Source organism: Cynocephalus volans, chromosome 12, assembly GCF_027409185.1.
Source record: "Cynocephalus volans isolate mCynVol1 chromosome 12, mCynVol1.pri, whole genome shotgun sequence".
Lineage (NCBI taxonomy): Eukaryota > Metazoa > Chordata > Mammalia > Dermoptera > Cynocephalidae > Cynocephalus > Cynocephalus volans.
Window position 1 is genome coordinate 65,040,904 of NC_084471.1, and position 25,796 is coordinate 65,066,699.

At 34.7% G+C, this 25,796-nt stretch overlaps 1 protein-coding gene across 1 annotated transcript; it reads right to left on the reverse strand.

Annotated features, from left to right (window-relative positions):
- Positions 1-23,170: 23,170 nt before the first annotated feature.
- On the reverse strand, positions 23,171-24,166 carry LOC134360617 (olfactory receptor 6C6-like). Its single transcript, XM_063075230.1, has one exon. It carries the CDS (start codon positions 24,143-24,145, stop codon positions 23,171-23,173), a length of 975 nt encoding a protein of 324 aa, XP_062931300.1. The 5' UTR covers positions 24,146-24,166.
- Positions 24,167-25,796: the final 1,630 nt, after the last annotated feature.

Genomic DNA, 25,796 nt, shown 5'->3' on the forward strand with positions numbered 1-25,796 from the left:
TCTATGAAACACAGAGCAGGCTCTCACCAAAAATCAAATATGAGGGTGCCTTGATTTTGGATTTCCCTGTCTCCAGAACTGTAATAAATAAATTAAAGTTGTTTATAATCTATCTACTTTATGGCATTTTTTCATAGCAGCCTGAGTAGCTTAATAGAGTAGCAGAAAAGTCAAAAGCAAGAAATCAGCTGAAGTTGAAGTCATCAAATTGGAAAAATAGGAAGCCCTGGACCCTCCGTCCTGCCATGGGCACACCAATTTACAACACACAGAAAAATTTCATTTGTGAGATATACAGAAACTAATTGAAAGGTTTGCGCATCCTGGGTAAGTGTGAAACCAGCCACATCTGAGCTGGACGGAATATTTGTGACATTCTCTTGCTATAAGCCCTATCTCTGGCACAGTGTTGCATGATCGGGATAAAATGCCCAGCTCCCAGGTTCTTACTGGGGAGGGAAGAAAAGAACTGGATCACATTTCCAGTGACCTGATTTTTCTGGGTCTGCATGAGGGACAGGCTTCTGTCTCATATGCCTTAGAATACTGATGGGACCTGACATTACCTAGTTGCCTTGGGGTCACTGAGAGCAAAGACTGTGGTTTGAACTAGCAAGGTAGCATGTTCCACAGTCTCTTAGTCCCACACACCAGCTCAGTGAAAAGTGAGTAGGTGATAAAAAAAAGATACAGCTTATCCCAGAAGAAGGAAAGAAATGAACCATAAAGGCCCATCCACGACCCAACCAGGAGTTCAGATGAGTGCCATTCCATGCACCACCATCCTGGGCCCACACCCAAGCCCTAGAGAGGCTTGCACACAGCTTGACAAGAAGCTGAGGTCAGCCTCAGCTGTGTGCCACTGCAGGCCCAGGCCAAAATCCTAGACAGGGATTCCCACTGGTCAAGCAAGAGCTGAAGTGTGCACCATCCCATATGCTGCCACAGGCCCACACCCAAACCTCAGAAGAGCTCACCATGGCCTGAGCAGTAGCCAAGTTGGTCTACGGCAGCCATCACCATACCTACTGCCACTGAAAGGAGAGCTTAATACCATGGTAGCAGCCAGGACCACCCTACAGGCAGCCCACCACATACCCAACTGCACTAATACAAGAAGAGTCACCAGTAGAGCTTACAAAATACAGGAGGAAGTCTATCTCCTCACAGCCCATCCAGAGTAATGGAATAAACAGGTACCCTACCAGATGATCATACATCAATCAAAAAATACTAGAACTACAAATAAATAAGAAAATATGACCCTACCAAAGGAATATAGTAATTCTCAAGCACCAGACATCATAGAGCAGGGAAACATTGAAATGTCTAGAAAGGAATTCTGAGCAATGCTCTTAAGAAAATTGAAAGAGATAAGAGAAGACTCAATTACAGAACACAATGAAACAAGAAAAAAATCCAAGATACAAAGGAGGAAATTTACAAAGAGATTAATAACTTAAAAAATAATATAGCAGAACTCTTAGAACTGAAGGATTCAATTAAATGAAGTAAAAAACACAAGGTAGAGCTTGAGCAGCAGGCCAGAGCAAGCAGAAGAATTTCAGATCATGAAGATGGTCTTTTTAAAATAACCCAGGCAGACCAAAAAGAAAAAGAAAAAATAATTTTGAAAACTGAAGACAATTTAAAAGAGCTATCAGACAACTTCAAGTGCACAAACATCCAAATCATGGATGTTCAAGAAGGGAGGAGAGAGGAAAAGGCATTGAAAATCTATTCAAAGAAATAATAACAGAAAACTTCCCAGGAATAGGGAGAGACACAGATCTTCAGACCCAGAAAGCCCAAACATCCCCAAACAGATTCAATAAAAATAGATCCTCTCCAAGACATATTACAGTCAAACTGACAAAGCTCAAAGACAAAGAAAGAATTTTAAAAGCGGCAAGAGAAAAGTGTCAAGTCACCTATAAGGGAGCCCCCTTTCGGACTAACAGCAGACTTCTCAACTGAAACATTACAGGCCAGAAGAAAATGAGAAAATATATTCAAAATAATAAAAGAAAAGAATTGACAGCCAAGAATACTATACCCAGCAAGGTTATCCTTCAACAGAGGGAGAAATAGTTTATTTCCAAGACAAACAAAAATTGTGGGAGTTCACCACCACACAACCAGCCCTGCAAGAAATTCTCAAAGGAGCCCTGCATCTGAAATCTGAAAAACGGTAATCACTATCATGGATACACAAGGAAGAGCAAAACTCACCATTAAAACCAAAGTACAAATAATGAAGAGAGAAAGAAGCTAAATCACGTCACATCAAAAATCAAACTAGCATTGAAGATGAAAAATAAAACAGGAAGAAAGGAACAAAAGATATTTAAAACATCTAAACAAAAAGCAGTAAAATGTTAGGAATAAAGCAATACCTGTCAATAACAACCCTAAATGTAAATGGATTAAACTCTGCATTCAAAACACACAGACTAACTGATTGGATTAAAAGACTAGACCCAACTATATGCTGTATTCAAGAGACTCATCTCACTTGTAAAGACACATACAGACTAAGACTGAAGGAATGGAAAAAGACATTCCATGCAAAAGGAAACCAAAAACAAGCAAGAGCAGATATTCTTAAATTGGATAAAATAGACTTTAAACCAAAAACCATAAAAAGAGACAAAGAAGGCCACTGTATAATGATAAAGGGATTTATTCAGTTAGAAGATGTAATAATCATAAATATGTATGCACCCAACACTGGAGAACCCAGATATTTGAAGCAAACACTCTTAGACCTAAACAGAGAGAGAGAGAGAGAGAGAGAGAGAGAGAGAGACTGACTCTGACTATAATACAATAACAATGGGTGACCTGAACACCCCTGGGAAGTATTGGACAAATCTTCCAGGCAACAAGTCAACAAAGAGCAAAGGACTTAAACTATACCTCAAACCAACTGGACCTGGCAGGTATCTACAGAACATTCCATCCAACAACTACAGAATGTACATCCTTCTCATCAGCACAAGGATCATTCTCCAGGATAGACAACATGTTTGGTCACAAATTAACACTAAGCTAATTTTTAAAAATTGAAGACCGCAATGTATTAAAACTAGAAATCAATAACAAGCAAAACTCTGGAAGCTGTATAAGTGCTTAGAAACTAAACAACAGTCTCCTGAATGACCTTTGTGTCCAAGAAGAAATTAAACAGGAAATCAAAAAAAGTCTAGAAACTATTGAAAATAAAGATGCATCATACCAAAACTTGAGGGATACTGTAAAAGCAGTACTAAGAGGAAAGATTATTTTAATAAACACTTACATCAAAAGAATATAACAGCTTAAAATAAATGATCTAATGCTACACCTCAAAGAAATAGAAAAACAACAACAATCCAATCCTAAAAGTAGTAAATGGAAAGAAATAATTAAGATCAGAGCAGAATTAAATGAAATAGAGACCCCCCAAAATGATACAAAAAAACAAAGAAGCAAAAAGTTGCTTTTTGAGAAGATGAATAAAATAGACAAAATTTAGCAAGGTTAACAAAAAAGAAAAAAAAAAGAAAGAAAGAAAAAGAAGAGAAGACTCAAATAACAAAAATCAGAAATGAAAAAGGAGACGTTACAACTGATGCCACAAAAATATGAAGAATCATTAGAGATTATTATAAACAACTGTACTCCAACAAATATGAAAACCTGCAGGAAATGGATAAATTTCTGGACAGATACAAACTACCAAGACCATAACAAGAAGAAATAGAAAACCTGAACACGCCAATAAAAAGCAATGAGATTGGAGCAGTAATCAGCAATTTTCCAACAAAGAAAAGTCCAAGATCAGATGGCTTTACAGCTGAATTTTTTCAAACCCTTAAAAAAAAATTAGTACCATTTCTCTTCAAGCTTCACAAAAAAATTGAAACAGAAGCCATTTTCCCAATCTCATTCTATGAGGCCAACATCACCCTGATATCAAAACCAGACAAAGACACAACAAAAAAGAAAATTACAGGCCTTGAATAACAAGGATGCAAAAATCCTCAACAAAATCAGAATACAGCAATACATCAAAAAAAAAATTAAACACCATGATCCAGTGAAATTCATCCCAGGGATGCAAGGATGGTTAACATACACAAGTCAATAAACATGATACACCATATCAACCAAATCGAGGACAAAAAACAAATGATTATCTCAATAGATGCAGAAAAAACATCTGACAAAATTCAACATCAATTTATGATAAAAGCCATCAGCAAATTAGGTATAGAAGGAAAGTATCTCAACACAATAAAAGCCATAGATGACAAACCAATCATCAATATCATCCTGAATGGGTAAAAGCTGAAAGCTTTCCCTTTAAAAACAGGAACAAGATGAGAATGCCCACTCTCACCACTATTTAACACAGTAGTGGAAGTACTAGCTATAGTAATCAGGCAAGAGAAAGAAATAAAGTGCATCCAGATTGGAAAGGACAAAGTCGAACTGGCCTATTTGCAGATGACATTTTATTATATATAGAAAGACTGAAGACTATCAAAAAACTCTTAGAGCTGATTAACAATTTCAATAATGTTTCAGGATGCAAAATCAGCACCCAAAAATCAGTACCATTTTTATACTCCAATAATGAACTAGCAGAAAAAGAAATCAAGAAAGCAAGCCCATTCACAATAGTTACCAGTAAAATAAAATACCTAGGAATCAATTTAGCCAAGGATGTGAAAGATCCCTTCAATAAAGCTACAAAACACTATTGAAAGGAATTAAAGAAGACACAAAAATGTAGAAAGACACACCAAGCTCTTGGACTTGAAGAAATAACATCATGAAAATGTCCATTCTACCCAGAGCAACATACAGATTCAATGCAATCCCTACCAAAATTCCAATGACATTCTTCTGAGAAATAGATAAAGCAATCCTAACATTCATATGGAACAACAAAAGACCCCTAATAGCCAAAGCAATCCTGAGCAAAATATAAATAAACAAATAAAGCTAGAGGCATAACACTTCCCAACTTCAAATTGTATTACATTATTTTAACCAAGACAGCATTGTACTGGCTTAAAAACAGACACCCAGATCAATGGAATAGAATAGAACAACTGGGAGTCAATTCACACTCTTAAAGCCAACTGATCTTTGACAAAGGCAACAAGAACATACATTGGGGAAAAGACTGCCTCTCCAATAAATGGTTCTGGGAAAATTGAACATCCACATGCAGAAGAATGAAACTGTACCTGTGCCTCTCACCATATACCAAAATCAACTCAGAATGAATTAAAGACTTAAATGTAAGATCTGACACAATAAAATTTCTAAAAGAAAACATATGGGAAACACTCCAGGATGCAGTATGGGCAAAGACCTTATGAATAAAACCCCAAAAGCACAAGCAACAAAAGAAAAAAATAAACAAATGGGATTATATCAAACTGAAAATCTTCTGCACAAAAAGGAAACAATCAACAGAGTGAAAAGACAATTTAATGAATGGTAGAAAATATTGATGAGTTATACATCTGACAAGGGATTAGTATCCAGAATATATAAGGAACCCAAACAACTACACAGTAAAAAAAAAAAAAAAAAACCAAATAATCCAATTAAAAAACAAGTAAGGGAGCTCAATAGACATTTTTGAAAGGAATACATACAAGTGGCCAACAGACATGAAGAAATGTTCAGCATCACTAATCATCAGGGAAATGCAAATCAAAGCCACACTCAGATATCATCTCACCCCAGTTAGACTGGCCATTATTAAAAAGACCAAGAATAACAATGCTGGTGAGGATGTGGGGAAAGGGGAAATCTACACTATTGTTGGGACTGTAAATTAGCATAGCCATTATAGAGAACAGTATGGAGGTTTCTGAAACAGCTACAGATAGAACTACCGTATGATCGAGCAATCCCACCACTGGGTATGTAAACAAAGGAATGGAAATCATCATGTTACAGTTATACCAGCACTCCCATGTTCATTGCAACTCTACTTACAATAGCCAAAATTTTAAACCAACCTAAATGTCCATTGAAGGATGACTGGATACGGAAAATGTGATTATATATATCTATATAAAATACACACACACACACACACACACACATATACACAATGGAATACTATTCACCCATAATAAAGAATGAAAATCTGCCATTTGCAGCAGCATGGATGAGCCTGGAGTAAATCATCTTAAGTGAAATAAGCCAGAGACAGAAAGAGAAATACTACACGTTCTCATTCATGTGTGGGTGCTAAGAAAGAAGGAAAGAAGGAAGGAAGGAAGGAAGACAAAAATACATTGAATTTCATAAGGAGAAAACAAAGCTAAGGATTTAGAGATGTGGGGGGGGTGGGGGGTGATAAGTAGGGTGGAGGACATGGGGAAAGATTACAATTAGTAATGATGAATATCCTAATAATAATATAAATAAGTAAATAAACAAAAAATAAATGAACCATACATCCAGCATTCTGATATTTCTGGGGGCTGTCCAAGACACTGAATTTTGTCTCATTTGTCTTGGAGCAGTCACGGGAATTGGCATACTTCTAGACACCTGGGTGCTACCAAGTACACACTATAGTTTGAACAAGAAAGTTAGAATGTGCCACAGCCTAACAAATGCTAAGAACGTGCATCACCATTAGACCTGCCTTAACATAAATGCTAAAGGAAATTATTCAAGTTGAAACAAAAGGACATTAAACAACAATGTAAAAGCATATAAAAGTGTAAAATGCATTGATAAAGGTAAATACATAGACAAATAAATAATACTGCAAAAGACTGTAATAGAGTAAAGGTGGAGGGTAAGTCACTTTTAATTCTAGTACAAAAGTTAAAAGCCAAAGTTTTAAAAATAATAACTATAAAAGTATGCTAATGGATACACAATAAAGCTTGTATATTGTGACATCAATAATATAAATGTGTATGGGGAGGGGGAGAAGAAACAGTGCAAAGTTTTTGCATATAATCGAATTTAAATTATTTTCAGATTAAAATAGACTGTTAATAACAAGTTGTCTTACATAAGCCACATAGTAACCACAAAGAAAATAGCAATAGATTTACTCAAAAGAAAAAGAATTCAATGCAATTAACATGCAAAAAAAAAAAAAAAAAAAAAGAACAAAACACAAAGAAAGACAGCTAGTGAGAAGAGGGACAAAGAACCACAAATAAGTCAGAAGGCAACTGATAAAATGGTAATTGTATGTCCATCCCTATCAACAATTACTTTAAATGTAAATAGATTAAACTCCCCAATCAAAACACATAGAGTAGCTGAGTGGATTAAAAACAAAAAACAAACAAACAAAAGAACAACCAATGATCTGACTATACACTGTTCAATAAAATTGACTTTAAATTTAAAGACATACACAGGCTGAAAGTAAAGACACAGAAATGGATATTCCATACAAACGGTACCAAGAAAGTGTGGTGGTTAAACTTTTATCAGACAAATTTGATTTTAAGACAAAAACTGTCACAAGAGAAAAATGACATTTTAATTATAAAATAATCAATATACTAGAAAGACACAATAATTATAAAATATACATTTACTAAACATCAGAGAACCTGCATATATAGAGCAAACATTGAAAGAATTAAAGGGAGTAAGGGAGAAATAAACAGCAATATAATAATAGTAGGAACCACCAATACCCAACATTTAATAATGGATAGAACATCCAAATACAAAATCGGTAAGAAAACATGAACTTGAAGAAAACTACAGACTAAATTCTTAACTAGGTTAATTGAGAGAGAGAGAGAGAGAGAGAGAGAGAGAGAGAGGGAGAGAGAGAGAGGGAGAGGGAGAGACAGGGAGAGACAGGGAGAGAGAGAGAGACAGGGAGAACTAAAGTAAATAAAAGCATAAATGAGGGAGAAGACATTACAATTGATAACACAGAAATAAAAAGTATCATAAGAGACAACTATGAACAATTATATGTCAATAAATTGGACAAGCTAGAAGAAATGGATAAATTCTTACAAATATACAACCAACCAAGAGTTAGGTAAAAAGAAATAGATAACCAGAACAGACCAATAATATGCAAGGAGGTTGAATTAGTATTCAAATCTCTCCCAGCAAAGAAAATCCCAAGACCCGTTGGCTTCACTTCAGAATTCTACCAAACATTTCAAGAAAAATTCATGCTAATTCTTCACAACCTTTTACAAAATATTAAAGAGGATGAAACATTTGTAAAGTCATTTTATAAGGTGATTGTTACCTTGACACAAAAGCCAGACAAAAGTAATATGAGAAAAGAAGACAATAGGCCAATATCCCTGATGAATAATGCAAAAATCCTCATAAAATACTTGCAAACAGAATCTAAGAGTACATTAAAGGGAATGTAAACCATGACCATGAGGGATTTATCTATGGGATGCAAGAATGATCTTACCATGTGCAAATCATTTAATGTGATATACCACATTAACAGAATGATGATTTAAGATAACATGATCTAACTGGGGTGAGATGATATCTCAATGTGGCTTTGATTTACATCTTCCTGATGATTAGTGATGTTGAGCATTTTTTCATGTACCTGTTGGCCATTTGTATGTCTTCCTCTGAAAAATGTCTATTCAGCTCCCTTGCCCATTTTTTAATCAGGTTAATTTTTTCTTACTGTAAAATTGTTTGAGTTCATTTTATATCCTGGATATTAATCCCTCATCAGATGTATAGTTTGCAAATATTTTCTCTCATTCAGTAGGTTGTCTTTTCACTCTGTTGATTGTTTCCTTTGCTGTGCAGAGCTTTTTAATTTGATATGATACCATTTGTTTATTTTTCTTTTGTTGCTTGTGCTTGGGGTCCTATTCATAAAGCCTCTGCCCAGTCCTACTTTCTGAAGTGTTTTCTCTATGTTTTCTTCTAGGAGTTTTATAATGTCATGTCTTATACTTAAGTCTTAAATCTGTTTTGAGTTGATTTTGGTATATGACAAGAGGCATGGGTCTAGTTTCACTCTTCTATACACAGATATCCAGTTTTTCCAGCACCATTTACTGAAGAGGCTGAACTTTCCCCAATGTATGTTTTTGTGCCTTTGTCAAAGATCAGTTGGCTGTAAGGAACCGGGTTGATATCTGCATTCTGTATTCTGTTCCATAGTTCTGAGCATCTGTTCTTAATGCCCATTCTGTACTGTTTTGGTTACTATAGGTTTGTAGTATAATTTGAAGTCAGGTAGTGTAATGCCTCTGGTTTTATTTTATCTTATTTTATTGCTCAGGATTGCTTTAGCTATTCAGTGTCTTTTTTAGTTCCCTACAAATTTTAAGATTGTTTTTTTCTATTTCTGTGAGGAATGTTATTGGTATTTTGATGGAGATTTTATGGAATCTGTAGATTGCATTGGGAAGTATGGACATTTTCACAACATTAATTCTTCTAATCCATGAACATGAAATGTCTTTCCATCTTTTTGTGTCTTTTTAAATTTATTTCAGTACTGTTTTGTAGTTTTCACTGTAGAGATCTTTCACTTCTTTGATTAAATTTATTCCTATGCATTTTGTTCTTTTGGTAGCTATTGTGAATGAGCTTGCTTTTTGACTTCATTTTCTGCTTGTTCATTATTGTATAAGAATGCTACTGATCATTGGTGATTGATTTTATATCCTGCAACTTTGCTGAAGTTGTTTATGAGCTCTAGGAGTTTTTTGGGTAAAGGTTATGGGTTTTTCTATATATAGGATCATGTTATCTGTGAACAGTGATAATTTGACTTTGTCTTTTACAATTTGGATACCCTTTATATATTTCTCTTGCTCTGGCTAATACTTCCAATACTACTATGAATAGCAGTGATGAGAGTGGGCAACCTTGTCCTGTTCCTGTTCTTGAAGGAACCACATTGAGATATCTCACTCCAGTTAGACTGGCTATTATCAAAAAGACAGAACAAAAAATGCTGGTAAGGATGTGGGAAAAAGGGTACACTGTTGGTAGGACTGTAAATTTGTACAGCCATTATGAAAAACAGCATGGAGTTTTCTCAACAAGCTACCATAAGATCCAGCAGTCCCACTTCTGGGTATATACGCAAAGGAATGGAAATCTTTATGTTGAAGGGATACCTGCACCCCATGTTCGTTGCAGCTCTATTTACAATAGCCAAGATATGGAACCAACCTAAATGTCCATCAATGGACAACTGTATAAGAAAAATGTGGTATATATATGCACAATGGAATACAGTCATAAAAAAGAATAAAATTCTGCCATTCACAGCAACGTGGATAAGCTTGGAGAAAATTTTGTTACGTAAATTAAGCCAGGCACAGAAAGAGAAATAGTACGTGTCCTCGCTCAAAAGTAGGAGCTAAGAAAGAAGAAAGATATATCACAATAAAATGTTGAACTATCAGTAGGAGAGAAGAGACCTGTAATTACTAGAAGTTACAAAAGTGGGAGGTAGAGGGGGTTTTGAGTAGCAGACACAAAGGGTAATTAGGATTTATAATGGTGAGCTTGCTACTAATAGTGATTTGATCATTACATATTTTATGTAAATAGTGATAGTCCACTCTATATCCTATAAATATGTATAATCAAAAATAAATAAGCAATTAAAAATAAATAAATAAATAAAACAAATAAAGAAAAATGAACCCATGAAAAGACAATATTCTGTAGAATTTGATAATCATGTTAGGAATTTAGCTCAACATAAAAGTCCATGTACAAAGAAGCCACACTTAGGCTCATGCTCAATGGTGAAGAACTGAAATGTTTTTTATTACCTAAAATCAGAATTAAGATATGTGTGCCCACTCTTTCCACTTTAATCCACATAGTACTGGAAGTCCTGGCTAGAGCAACCGGTCAAGATAAAGAAATAAAGTCATTCAAATAGGATATGAAGTAGTAAAATTATCTCTGCTTACAGATGACATTATCTTATAAATAGAAAACCTTGAACACTCCATAAATGCGCACACAAAAAACTATTAGAACTAGTAAATTCAGTAAAGTTGCAGGATACAGAATCAACAGACAAAAGATCAGGTCTGTTTCCCTACATTAAAAACACAATCTGAAAAGGAAGTTAAGAAAACAATTTCATTTACAATAGCATCAAGAAGAATAAAATAATTAGGAAGAAATTTAACTGAGTCAATACCCTGTACTCTGAAAACTACAAATCATTGATGAATGAAATTTAAGAAGACACAAATAAATGGAAACATATTCCATATTCATGAATTAAAATATTTGGTACTGTTAAAATGTCCATACTAACCCAAAGCTATTTACAGATTCAATAAAAACCCTATAAAAATTCCAATGGCATTTTTTACAGAAATAGAAAAAACAATTCTAAAATTCACAAAGAACCCCATTAGACCCCATAAAGGACCCCAAGTAGGCAAAACAATCTTGAGAAATAAGTACAAAGCTGGAGGCATCACACTTTCTGTTTTTAAAATATACTACAAAGCAACAGTAGTTAAAAGAGTATACTATTGGCATAAAAACAGCAATGTAGACCAATGGAACAGAATAGAAAGCCCAGAATTAAATTTCCATGTATAGTCAATTGAGTTTTTATGGATGTGCCAAGAATACGTAATGTAGAAAAATAGTCTCTTTAACAAATGGTGTTGAGAAAACTAGATATCCAAATAGAAAATAATAAAATTGGACATTTATACTGTACACAGAAATCAACTCAAAAATAGATTAAATACTTAAGCATAAAACTATAGAATTATTTCAAAGAAAACATGAAGGAAAACTTGATGACACTGGTCTTGACAATTATTTCTTGGACATGACACCAAAAATACAGTCAACCAAGGCAAAACAGACAGGCAGGATTACGCCCAACTAAAAAAAGTTTGAACAGCAAAGCAAAAATCACAAGAGTCAAAAGGCAACCTGTTAAATCTAGGGAAAATATTGCCCTTGCAAAATTTATTTGTAATCTTCCTAATGATTCTATGTGTATTATTATTATATAACAAATGATTGGTTTTGAGAAGAAATGGTCATTGTATAATATCACTGTTGCATGAAGAAAAGAGTTACCATCAGATCTGTAGCTTTTGTTTTCTATCCTTGGTGATGCCTGAATCAGTTTTGATTTAGACCAGGCCTCCTCAAAAATGCTTAGGTGGAACTTAGTAATTGAAAGACATCAAAGACTCTAGGGGCTCTACAGATTACATGTGTCTATAGGTTTGAAAAAACTTTTAGGAGGAAAAAATAGCTTCATAAAATGAAGTTCCTCAATCTTTACACTGTTGACTTTTTGGGCTGGATAATTTTTTTGTGTGTTGGTCGTCTTTCAACAAATGATGCTGGAAAGATTGGCTATCCATGTGCAAAATGATCAACTGTGATCCCTACCCCACAACATGTACAAAACTAGTATAAATAAATCATAGGTATAAAAATTAATATAAAGCTATAAACCCCCACCAAAAAAATAACATGTTGGCAGAACATACATAGACCACTTATAGCCATGCAGAGGGAGATGAAAACCCACATACCTATCTCAGGGGCTGCCTCTGTGGCCAAATGCCTGGTGCTGGGAATTCCTGGTGACAGCTGCAACTTAATTGGCCTGGGAAGGGACACATGCTAATCTACCCTCACACCCTGGGCACCAGACTTCTGCACCACCCATCCATGCAAGAGGGCTTCAGAGGGATCCATCACTCTTCTTGGGGCACAGCACCCTACCCATAGCCCAGCACAACACCGTGTGGGAAAGACCACCCAAGCTAAGGAAATCTAGAGTGTCCCAGTAATGCACTTAGCGTCACAGGGGCCTGTCCTCAACCACAGCAGCCTCACCCAGAGTGGCCACTCCAGCTAAACAGCTATAAAGTTCCCCAGCATTCCTCTTGTGGGGCTAAGAGTCCCAGTGAAAACTGCTAACAACTCATTCAGAGTACTCCACTTCAGTAGTCATGCTGGAGGTGTCCCTCCTGAAAATACAAGGCCCCACACACAAATCCAGTGGCCCCACTCAGTGTCACCCACTTCAACAGCAAAGCTACAGAGTATGCCTCAATGCCTCCCCTGGGGGGGCACAGGTCTCTGATCACAGCCTCTGTGACTCCCTTGAATCATCCAGTCTAGCTGAGTAGCTAATGATCACCCCAATATCCCCCTCAAAGCTTAAGATCCTGACCCAAACTGCCAGGATCTCTGCCTAGGGTCATCCATTTAAGCTGCTGACCCTCAGATCCCCAAGAGCACCTACTAGGTCACAGCTCACTAGCCAGGGTGCCAGAAAGTCTGCCTAGAGTCACTCACCTCAGCAAATAAGTGACAGTGTCCAGGTGCTTCTTCCCCAAAACCCAAGACCTTGCCCATGACCTCAATGACTTAACCTAGAGTCATTCACTTCATTACAGAACTACTGAGTGCCCCCATGCCTAGGCCATGGAAACACTCACAGACAACTCCAACACTGAATACAGTCAAAAGCCACTCCTGAGTATTAGAAGAAGCAACTGCTCAACCAGATGCCCAGCCATCAATGTTGGGATATTAGAAAAAAAAAAAAAAAAAAAAAATATATATATATATATATATATATATATATATATATACTTATATATTTTTATATGTATATGAAAATTTATATAAAATATTTATGTGTATTATATACATACATGCACACACACACACACACACACATACACACACACGCACACATATATATGTATATATAAAAGAAAAAGAAAGAAAAAAATCCATGGCACTCCCAAAGGAATACAATAATTTTCCAGCACCAGAACCCAAACAACAGGAAACCTATGATTTGACTGAAAAGGAATCTCAAGCAATAGTCTTAAGGAAATTCAGTGAGCCACAAGAAACCTCACATAGATGATACAAAAAAATGAAAAAAAGTCCAGGATGCAAAGGAGAATCATTATAAGGAGATAAATACCTTTAAAAAGACCTTAGCAGAACTCATGGAACTGAAGGACTCATTCAAGGAAATAAAAAATACAACTGAGACCTTAAGCATCAGGCTAAAGGAAGCAGCAGAAGAAATTTCTGACCTTGAAGACAGGCCTTTTGAAATAACCCAGCTGGACAACAACAACAACAACAACAGCAACAAAAAGATAAAAGAAAGAAAAAAGAAAAAAAAGAACATAAAAAATGAAGAACCTATGAGAGCTGACAGACGACCTTATGAGTACAAACCACAAACATCCAACTTCTGAGTGTTCCATAAAGAAAGAAGAATGGAAGGTACTGGGAGAAATATGGACTTGCACATCCAAGAGGTTCAAAGATCTCCAAACAGATTCAATGCCAAAATGTCCTCCAGAGACACATCATAGTCAAAGGGCAAAAGTCAAAGACAAAGAGAAAATCCTAAAAACAGCAAGAGAGAAGCATAAAGTCACCTATAAGGGAGTCCCTATGAAACTAACAGCAGAATTCTCAGAAGAAACATTACAGGTCTGGAAAGAATGGGATATATAGTCAAAGTACTGAAAGAAAAAATAACTAACAGCCACGAGTATTATACCCAGCAAGGCTATCCTTCAGAAATAAAGGGTAAGTAGTATATTTTCCAGACAAGCAAAAACTGGAAGAGATCACCAGCACAAGACCAGCCCAACAAGAAACCCTAACAGGAGTCCTGCATCTGGTATCCCAAAAATGATAATGATAATTATCAGCATGAATACACAAAATGTAACAAAACCCAATAGTAGAGCAGATATGCAATTGATACAGAGAGAAACTATACCATACCACTTCAAAGACCAAGACAAATAATAAAAGGAAAAGATATTTTGAACAACCACACAAAATCAGTGAAATTCTAGGAGTAAGACAATATATTTCAAAAACAACCCTCAGTGTAAAAAGATTGAATTTCTTAATCAAATAATTTAAACTGGCTGAATGGATTGAAAAAAGAGACCCAAGTGTATGCTGCCTATAAGAAACTCACCTCACCTATAAAGATGCACACAGACTAATGGTGAAAGGATGGAAAAAGATAGAGTAAGTGAAAGGGAACCAAAAATGAACAAGAGTAGCTATTTTTATATTGGATAAAATAGACTTCATAACAAAAATTATAAAGGGACAAAGAAGATGGTTACATAAAGAGAAAGGGATCTACCCAGCAAGAGGATATAGCAATCTTGAATATCTAAGCACCCAACATCAGAGCACCCACATATATAAAGAAAACAGATAGATCCCAAGACAATAATAATTAGGCACTTCAACATGCCTCTCTCAACATCAGACAGATCATTTAGGCAAAAAATCAAGAGAGAAATACAGGAATTTAACTACACTTTCGGCCAATTGGACTTGGCAGATATCTACAAAACATTTCATCCAGCACTACAGAATATACATTCTTCTCACCAGCACATGGAACATTCTCCAGGATAGACCACAAGTTAGATCATAAATCAAGTCTCAATGAGTTATAAAGAAATGTAAATCATTTCAAGTGTCTTTTCAGACCACACAGATTAAAATTAGAAATCAGTAACAAGCTAAACTCTGGAAACTATATAAATACACAGAAATTAAACAACATGCTCTGGAAAAACCTATAGATCAAAGAGGAAATTAAAAAGGAATTATAAAATTTCTTGAAACTAATGAAAATAAAGACACATCATACCAAAACCTATGGGATACTTCTAAAGCAGTACTAAGAGGTAAGTTTATTGCAATAAATTCTTACATCAAAAGAATAGGAAGACTCCAAATAAACAACCTACCATTGCACCTCAAAGAACTACAAAAACGAGACCAATCCAATCCCCAAATTAGTATATAGAAAGAAATAATTAAGAACTAAATGAAGTAGAGGCAAAAAATGATACAAAAGATGAATGAAACAAAATGTTTTTGAGATAATAAACAAAATAGACAAACCACCTGCTAGGATAACTATAAAAAGAAGAGAGAAGATCCCAATAACAAAATCAGAAAGTAAAGAGGAGACACTACAGCCAACACCAAAGAAATAGAAAGCATCATTAGAGACTATTATGAACAACTTTATGCCAGCAAATTTGAAAACCTGGAGGAAATAGATAAATTTCTGGAAATATACAAACTACCAAGACTGAACCAAAAAGAAATAGAAAACCTGATCAAGTGGGATTCATCCCAGTGATGCAAGGATGGTTCAACATATGCAAAACAGTTAATGAGATACACCATTTCAACAAAATTAAGAACAAAAACCATATGATCATGCCAATAGACATAAAAAAGCATTTGACAAAATTCAACATCCTTTCATGATGAACACTCTCAACAAATTAAGTATAGAAGGAAAGTATCTCAACATAATAAAAGCCATATATGACAAACCTGTCAATAATATCATCCTCAATGGGCAAAAGCTGAAAGCTTTTCCTTTAAGAACAGAAAAAGGCAAGGATTTCCATTCTCAATACTCCTATTTAACATAGTTTTGGAAATACTAGCAAGAGTAATCAGGCAAGAGAAAGAAATAAAAGCATCCATATTGGAAAAGAAGTCAAATTGTCCCAGCTGGAAGATGACATGATTCTATATATAGAAAAACCTAAAGACTCGACCAAAAACTCCTACTGCTGATAAATGAATTCAGTAAAATTGCAGGATACAAAATCAATATGCAAAAATCAGTAGCAGTCTTATACACCAAAAGTGAACTAGCAGAAAAGAAATCAGCCTGTTTACAATAGCTATGAAGAACATAAGATACCTAGAAATCGATTTAACCAAGGAGGTAAAATATCTCTACAATGAGAACTACAAATCATTGCTGAAAGAAATTAAAGAGGACACAAATAGTTGAGAAGACATGCCATATTCATGAATTGGAAGAATTAATGTGAAAATATCCATATTACCCAAAGTCACCTACAGATTGAAGGCAAACCCCATCAAAATACCAATGACATTCTTCACAGAAAGAGAAAAAAACAATCTTAGCATTCATATGGAAGACCAAAAGATTCTACATAGCCAAAGCAATCCAGAACAATAAAAATAAAGCCAGAGTTATTATGCTACTTGTCTTCATATTATGCTACAAAGCTATAGTAACCAAAACAGCATGGAACTGGCATAAAAGAAAAAACTAGACCCATACCTCTCGCCATACACCAAAATCAACTCAAAGTGGTTTTAAGACTTAAGTATAAGACCTGAAACTATAAAACTCCTAGAGGAAAGCAAAGGGGAAACACTTTAGGATGTAGGACTGAGCAAAAACTTTAGGAATAAGACCCCAAAAGCTTAGGCAACGAAAGAAAAAAATAAACAAATGGGATTATATTAAATTAAAAAGCTTCTTCACAGCAAAGGAAACAATCAACAGAGTGAAAAAACACCTTACAGGATGGCATAAAATATTTGCATATTATATATTCAACAAGAGATTATATCCGAAATATACAAGCGATCCAACAAGTTAACAGTAAAAGAAAAAAAAATCATTAAAAAATGGGTAAAGGAGCTGTATAAACATATCTTAATGGACATATACAATGGGCAACAGGTACATGAAAAATTGCTCAACATCACTAATCATCATGTAAATACCAATCATAATTACATTGAGGTATCATCTCACCCCAGTTAGACAGCCTGTTATCAAAAAGACAGAAAATAACAAATGATGGTGAGGATGCAGTGGAAGGGGAAACCTCCCACACTGTTAGTAGGACTAAAAATTAGTACAGCCATTATGAAAAATAGTATGGATGTTTCTCAAATAATGACAGATAGACCTGCCATTTGATCCAGCAGTCCCACTGCTAGGAATATACCCAAAGGAATGGAAATCATCATGTCAGACGGATACCCGCACTCTGTGTTTATCGCAGATCTAATTGCAATAGCCAAGATATGAAACCAACCTAAAAGTTCATCGACATATAACTAGATAAGGAAATTGTGGTATATGTATACAATGGAACATGACTGAGCCATAAAAAAGAATGAAATTTTGTCATTGGCAGCAGCATGGATGAGCTTGGAGAAAATTATGTGAAATGAAATAAGCCAGGAACAGAAAAAGAAATGCCACATTTCTCACTCATAAAAGTGAATGAAAGGAAGGAAGGAAATAAAGAAGGAAGGAAGGAAGGAAGAAACAGATCACAACAATATTTTGAACTTTTGGAAGGAGAAAACAGAAGTATGGTTACTGGAGGTGGGAAAGGGGGAGGGTAAGGGGGTTAAAGAAAAACTGGCTAATACACACAAAGAATGATTATATTTTGCAATGATGTATATGCTAATTATACTAATTTGATCAACACATTTGTACACAGATACTGATATAGTCAGCTCTGTACCCCAAAATATGTGTAGTCAATTATGATTCAATTAAAAAAATAAAAAATAAAGTCACAAGATAAAAATATATACCCTTTGCGTTAAAAATTGAAAAGTATATATTTACAATAATAAGTGTTGACAAGTTTGTGGTGCAAGAGAAAGACTCAAACACTGATGCTCGGAATATAAAATTTTTCAATCATTTTAGAAAACAGTTTGGCAATTTTTCAAAAAGTTAAACATATACCTACCATATAACCCACCCATTACAGCCCTAGTTATTTACCCAAAAGAAATAAAAACATATTATCACACAAAGATTTGTAGTCAAATGTTCACAGCAGCTTTAGTTTTAAAAACAAATCACTGTATACAACCCTAGTGCCCATCAACAGGGAAATGAATAAACAAGTTATGATTTCCAAAAAAAAAAAAAAAAAAAAAAAAAAGAGTACTAGTCAGCAATAAGAAATAACTATTTATGCAGGCAATAGCATCAAAAATCTGAAAATAATAAGGCTGAGTGAAAGAAGCCTAGTTTCAAAAACTTCCATTCATATAATATTGTAGAAAATGCAAGTTAATCTGTAGTGACATAAAGCAGGTAAGTGATTCCTGAAGGATGGTGACAGATGTATGGTAAGCAGAGATTACAATGTTGCATTAGAAATCTCATTATCTTGATTGTGCTGGTAGTTTTAGCTTTATATAATTCTTGGAAAATATAAAATTTTTTATACACATCAAAGCTTATTACATTATACACTTTAAATCTATGCAGTTTATTGTACACCATAACTCAATAAAGCTTTTAAAAAGTATAATGACTTGGGCCGAGCTCAGGGCGCACTCGGGAGAGTGTGGCGCTGGGAGCGCAGCAGCGCTCCCACCACGGGTTCGGATCCTATATAGGAATGGCCGGTGCACTCACTGGCTGAGTGCCGGTCACGAAAAAGACAAAAAAAAAAAAAGTATAACAACTCAAATTGAATCATCATGGTGAATAAATACCACATATAATAAATACGTGCTTTTTGTCTATATGACCCAACTCTTTTCTAAAATTATGTTATGAAAAATAATCCAGTGTTGTTTCATAGCGGCATAGTGTCAGTTGAAATCATTAACTGATAAAAGGTTAATTTCTCAAACAAAAGTATCTCACAATTCCAATTCCTTTTTCACTTCCCAATTTACATTAAATAACTCTGACCCAGGTAAATAATTCACAGACTTCACTTTTGGTAGCACTAGTGTATTTCTGAACATTCACCAATGCAGAAAGTTTTCAAGCCAGGAAAGGTAAATTTTCTTTGTGCAGGTATTTCATTTATTAACTTGGTTTTGGGATGGTAATAGAACCACATCTTTTCTCTCTCCCTCTGCCTTTGTTTGTGCTTATAAGGTCGATACCTCCACCTGTTTGCAAGCCCTACATAAATGCATCTGGCCTCAGGTGTTGGTGATTATCTTTAGAATCTGATATGTGAGTATTATGCCTTTTATTTTTCAACTTTGTAGCAATTCATGGGCAAAATAAAATTCTCATTTAACATGCAGTTTTGCAAGCAATTTTGCAAGCTATTTTGCAAGCTATTTTTAAAGATTTCTATTATTATCACTGACGAGTCTCAAAATCTTCTGACTTAAAAAATATTTTTTCTAATGATCTACTTTTAGAGTTCTATTTTCCATTTCTTCTGACAGTTTCATCTTTAGGTATTCCAACCCCCCAGAAAACAAGAATGTTGCTTAGATCATTAAAAGAGTAACCCTGAATTGAACCATTTTATTCATGTATAAGGATCACACTACTAAAAGTAGTTTACATGTAACTACAGAAAGTGTTAAGGAAGTCTGCTCAGAATTTAGGAAGCCACAGGGCAAAAACAAAACATTTGCCTGGAATGTCAAGTCTGGTTGGTCCTAACAATGCCTTACTGGACTAGAAAGAATCTTTAATTTTTTAGTATTTGAAATTTAAATTCCTTATGCTTAACTGATTTTGGCAGCATTAATTCTGTAAGAAGTGAGGAGTAAGCAGAAGAAAGTTTATAGAGGAAATTCTCTCTGCCCTAAACTCTTTAAGATCCTGTATTATATGTTTTAAGATTCCAATATACCTCTTGTATTATCACTCTTTTATTGCATGGATCTCACTCTTTGTAATCAGTGAAACAATAAACATTTAATTTCTAGGAGCTTGTCTGTTATGTTCACTTCACTTAGTACTGCAAGTTCTTAGGTTCTATTTGTTGATCTAATGAATGAATAATGAATGAATGAATGAATGAACATAGCTCTCTTTCAAGGATCTGGAAATTGCTGTGTAAAAAGAATTTTTCCTAGCACACCTTGAAGTAGAGGTCTTGTTCTCCCAGGGACATAAATCTAGATCTTAACATTAACACCTGTTTTAGCCTCATGGAAAAATTAATTTACTTTAACAGTTATATAACACATTTTCCTATATTTATTGCTTTTTTTTTTACTAACTCTTTCCTTTTTAAAAAGACATCTACTGTACCCTGTGGAACCATGCTTTCCAACCAGGGTAATGAAGAGTCTGAAGTAACATGAATGGATTTCACGGATTTAAGCATTCTTAATGGCCAGCAACTTCAAATAGTCCTCTGTAATGGAAGAAATTGTACAAGAAAGTTCAAAATGCATCTCATCTCTCCTAATCTATTCCCAGCACTTTGGGAAGAGCCAGTGATAGAAACGATGGCTTGCAATTTCTGGGACCATGGTTTCGGTTATTTTCAAAGAATCTGAATTGAATTCTATGTTGCCAACTCTGCATCACACAGGAAATTCTTAGTTTTTCTGTAAGTATAGAGGAGAAACTGGGAGGCCATTTCTCAGAGTTCCCTATTCAATATGGCTCTAACTTACAGTTTGTTGTGAGAAGACTTTGTGCAAAATGTAGAAGTTGAAAGAAGCAGAGACTATTATTCTCCAGAGGTGTTTGTGGTCAGATTGGTGAGCAGAGGTGAGATCCACAGTAGCTTCTCACTAAGTGTTTAGAAACTACCTGCTCTACTGCTAGGATTACTAGGAAGCACTTTCTCAGAAATTAATGAAAGTCACTGCCATTGCTGCTAAGCTTTTCTAAACCATTCTCTGCAGGTTTCAACTTGAAATCTTTAGTATCAGTTTCCTCAAGATTCTGTCTAGTCTTCAAACTTCTGCTTCCCCGGTTCTTCAAAAGCAGGTTGAGTCTTGGAGTCTGCTACATAAAAGTGAAGTTACAAGGAGTTAATTTGAGGCTGAGATGGCCCCTACAATGAACAACAAAATGGGGAATGATGTTCCTTCTCATGTATTGTTCTTATTTCCTCTTGGGACAGTTTCTGAAGCTCCACTGCCTTGGACAATAGGAATTGAGGAATAGAGTCACCAAAATACAGGGGAACGACCCCTCCTGGTTAATTCCCCTTTGGTAAACACCTTATTTCTAAAAGACATTATGAGGGGATAGAGGCTTTCAGGGGTTGGCATTTCACAGTATGAAATGTGTTCACTTTTTACTTTGATCAAAGTAAATGGTTCAGTCTTGTGGAGAAATTCCTCAGAGAGTAAAAATACCAAAGCATTGTAATGAATGTAAATGTGACAAAGGACACATATTCTTCTAAAAGACATCACAAAAAGAAATGAAGTATAGATACATGCAACACCATGGGTGAACTTCAAAAGTATTATGCTGGGTAGAAAAGTCCAACAAATTTCACACTTTGCTTTCTTTTATGGGAAATTCCAGAATAGGCACAACTAATCTATAGTGACTGAAATTACTCTGGTGCCTCCATTCAGTGGCAGATGGGGCTGCAGCAGGGGAATGACTGGGAAGAGGCAAAGAGAACTATTGACTATGATATAAACGTTCTCTATCTTTATTGTTACATGGAAGTGAATATGTATCCAAATGCATTGGTTTAAAATGATTGTATGTTATTGTCCATAAGATATACTCAATTAATTTTGTGAAAGTTGAGACAGCAAGATTGATTAGGAAACTTTTAGTTTATGAATTATTTTAAATATATGGAAAGTTCCTCAAATCCAGATATAAATAAATTATACCCTTCTTGGGTTACTATCACTTATAAACATCAGAGACTATAAAGCAATATAGCCAATTAGAACCAAAGCCTAGAGTTCAATTACATTTACCCAAGTCAAAAACTGATAATATTTACAAACATAATGATTCTTAATCATTATAACTCTCTAGGTAAAACTATGCAGTAGAATCTCAATCCTTTTGTATACTTTAGACCTCTGATTACAGCACCCTTGACCTATAATTTTTAATTCATATTTCAAGGTTCATCATAAGTGATGATTCCTCTTGGAAGGCTACTTTGATCTTTAAAATTAATCAGATATTTTCTACCTCTTTTCTATCACATCAACTACATTATAAAATAATTACCAAGTTCTCTTGTTGTCTCTGACAGATTTGGCAATGCAAAATACTTAAGAGCAGATACAATGCTTAGCAATTAACACACATATATTGAAATAACTATCTAAGTTACTTAGCAAGGTCCACTTGTCAAAGCATTCAGTAAATAAAACTGTCATTTATGAGAACAAATATTTCTGTGTGAAATGGAATTTAATATTCTGTGTTGAAGAAGGCAGTCTACCACTAGAGAGTTGGAAGATCTACTCAGAATAAGAAACACAGAGGAGTGTAGAGAGCAAAGACTTAGTAAATCAAACATTATGTAAATACTCAAGGGGAGAAATTGTATATCAGAGCTAATGTGAATAAAAATTGTATTCATTTTCCCATCCATCTTTCAACAACATGTTATTTATGTCCAAATTTTGTCTCACTGTTTTGAAAATAACAATATCTTTGAAGGATATTCTTAAGAGATTCTTTCACCTGCTGGTTCCTTAGGGTGTAAATAAAGGGATTGAGTAAAGGGGCAACAGAGGTATTGAGCACAGCTACACCTTTAGTTACAGTCACCCTTTCCTTTGCTGATGGTTTCAGATACATGAAGATACAACTCCCATAAGTAATAGAGACAACAACCATGTGTGACGAGCAGGTGGCAAAGGCCTTTTTTTGTTGTTGGACAGAAGGGAATTTTAGAAGGGTTTTGATGATGTGTGTGTAGGAGAGGACCACTAAGAACAATGTGATGACAAGTGTCACCACAGCTAAGACAAAAGCCATCAATTCTATGAAACGTGTATCTGTGCAAGAGATCTGCAGGACAGGAGAAGTGTCACATAGGAAGTGATCAATAGTTTTGGAAGCACAGAAATCCAGCTTGAGTCCCATGATCAAAGGGGGAAAGGTAATGAGGAATCCAGATACCCAGGAGCTGAGCACAAGTTGGTAGCACACTTTGCTGTTCATGATGATTGGGTAATGCAGCGGTTTGCAGATGGCAACATAGCGGTCATAGGACATGGCAGCCAGGAGGTAAAACTCTGTTACTCCTAATAGAATAAAAAAGAATAATTGAGTTGCACAATCATTGTAGGAAATTGTTTTGTCTCCAGTCAGAATGCTTATCAAGAATCGTGGAATGCAGACTGTTGTGAATAAAATTTCCAAGAAGGAGAAATTTCGGAGGAAGAAGTACATTGGCGTCTTGAGGTGGGGATCCAGCAGGGTGAGGAGGAGGATGGTTAAGTTCCCCATCAGGCTCAATATGTAATTGAAAAATAGAAACAGGAAAATCACAATTTGTAGCAGAGGGTCATCTGTCAGTCCAAGCAGAATGAAGTCTGTCTCCGTCGACTGGTTCTTCATTTCTCTTTTTTTCATATTAAATCTGCAGAAAATAAGAACTAATATCCTGAGTAAGAAAAGATGTTTCTTCACTCTCAGTCACAAAAATTTTCGTATTTAGAAACTTGTATACATGCACATGTTTTCCCCAATCAAGTAAGAGTTCATCAAAATGAACATATCCAATTCACCAGTCCTGTTTGTCATGTTTGTAAGAATGGGGAGATCTTCTCTTGTCCAGAGTTGAATAAATCCTACATATCACTTTACAGGCTTATCAGTTTGCAGTGCTGTTCCATCACTTTGTTCATGTTAACCTATGATCCATATTTCAAACACTTCATCCCAATAGGCTGTTTAAATATTTAGTATTTTCAAATTTCTGAATTTAGCTAACACCTCAAGGAGTTGGTTACTTAAGATATTCATTCACCAGGTTCCATTTCGTATTTCCTTTACTTACCTTTTTTTGGTATCACTTTCCTTCAGTTTTTCTAACTCCATTTGCTTGCCTATTCTTATACTTTATCATTGGCTTTTTGATTCAATACATAAATAACTTTCCAGTAAGTCATTGACAATGTCTAATTCTGAATGATAGGAATAAAACAAACAAAAAAGAAAATTGGTCCATCTTTATTTTATCTTCACTTATTCTTTATTCTATTTTTAATGGTCCCTATTTCTTTCTTGTGCAAATACAGTAAAAAGCTATGCCTCTTTATTTCTAATGTAAAGTGATTTTAACCAGTAGTCGCAGTTCTTGTCATTGACAAGTATTGCAGTTATATTTTATTTTTACTAATTATAATTTGTTTTTGTTAATTATTTTCTTCCAACTAAGGAAACAATTTTTTGTTTGCCAATTCTCAGAATTGCTAGGCAAAATTTAAAAGGGCTTTTTTTTATATATATTCTTGTTTCTCTTTCTTAATATATAAACTATGATAGGAAAAACTAAATGCCACATAGTGATTTTTTCTTTTTGATTAAAATTTTTAATTTATACTCCTCTGCTTTTCTAGATAACTTGAAATTCTTTGCTTTGCACATATTCTTTTTAAAACTACTGAATCCTTAGAATCTTTGTCTCAAACATATGTAATTGCTTACTACCAGTCTTAATTTTTATATCTTACATGAATAACATGTTAATGTATGTATAATAGTGCTTACAACCTAAAATATTTCTATTTTTATTGCTTTTGTTTTTCCATTAGTCACTATTCTTCTATTATAATAAAATATATATGTAATGTATATGCATATGCATTATTATGATACTTACATATATTATAACAGAAGTATATTATTACATGGAATGTAATAATATATAAATATATCTTGTTTATGTATTGCCTGTGTAATATATATTATATGGTAGACTAAATATACTGGTAAGACATTGTTTCTTAATTTCATCATTTGGTTCTACCAATCATAATCTTCTGAGTTTTGTTAAACACAATAACTACCTTTACCCTTGAGCCTGATGTAAATATTTTTATTACATTTCCTGAAAATGTAAACAATAGCTGTTCTCTCATTTCCCCTTCTCAATTCATCCAATGGAACTACAGGCTCATAGAGGTAAAGAAAATAAATTAGAGACTCATTTGTATATCAAAAAATACATGCTATTACATATATAGTATATATATACACACACATATATATATATATGAAT

Bases quoted from the DNA above. Each gene is read 5' to 3' on its own strand.
- LOC134360617 (XM_063075230.1), bottom strand. From the start codon at position 24,145: ATGAAAAAAAGAGAAATGAAGAACCAGTCGACGGAGACAGACTTCATT.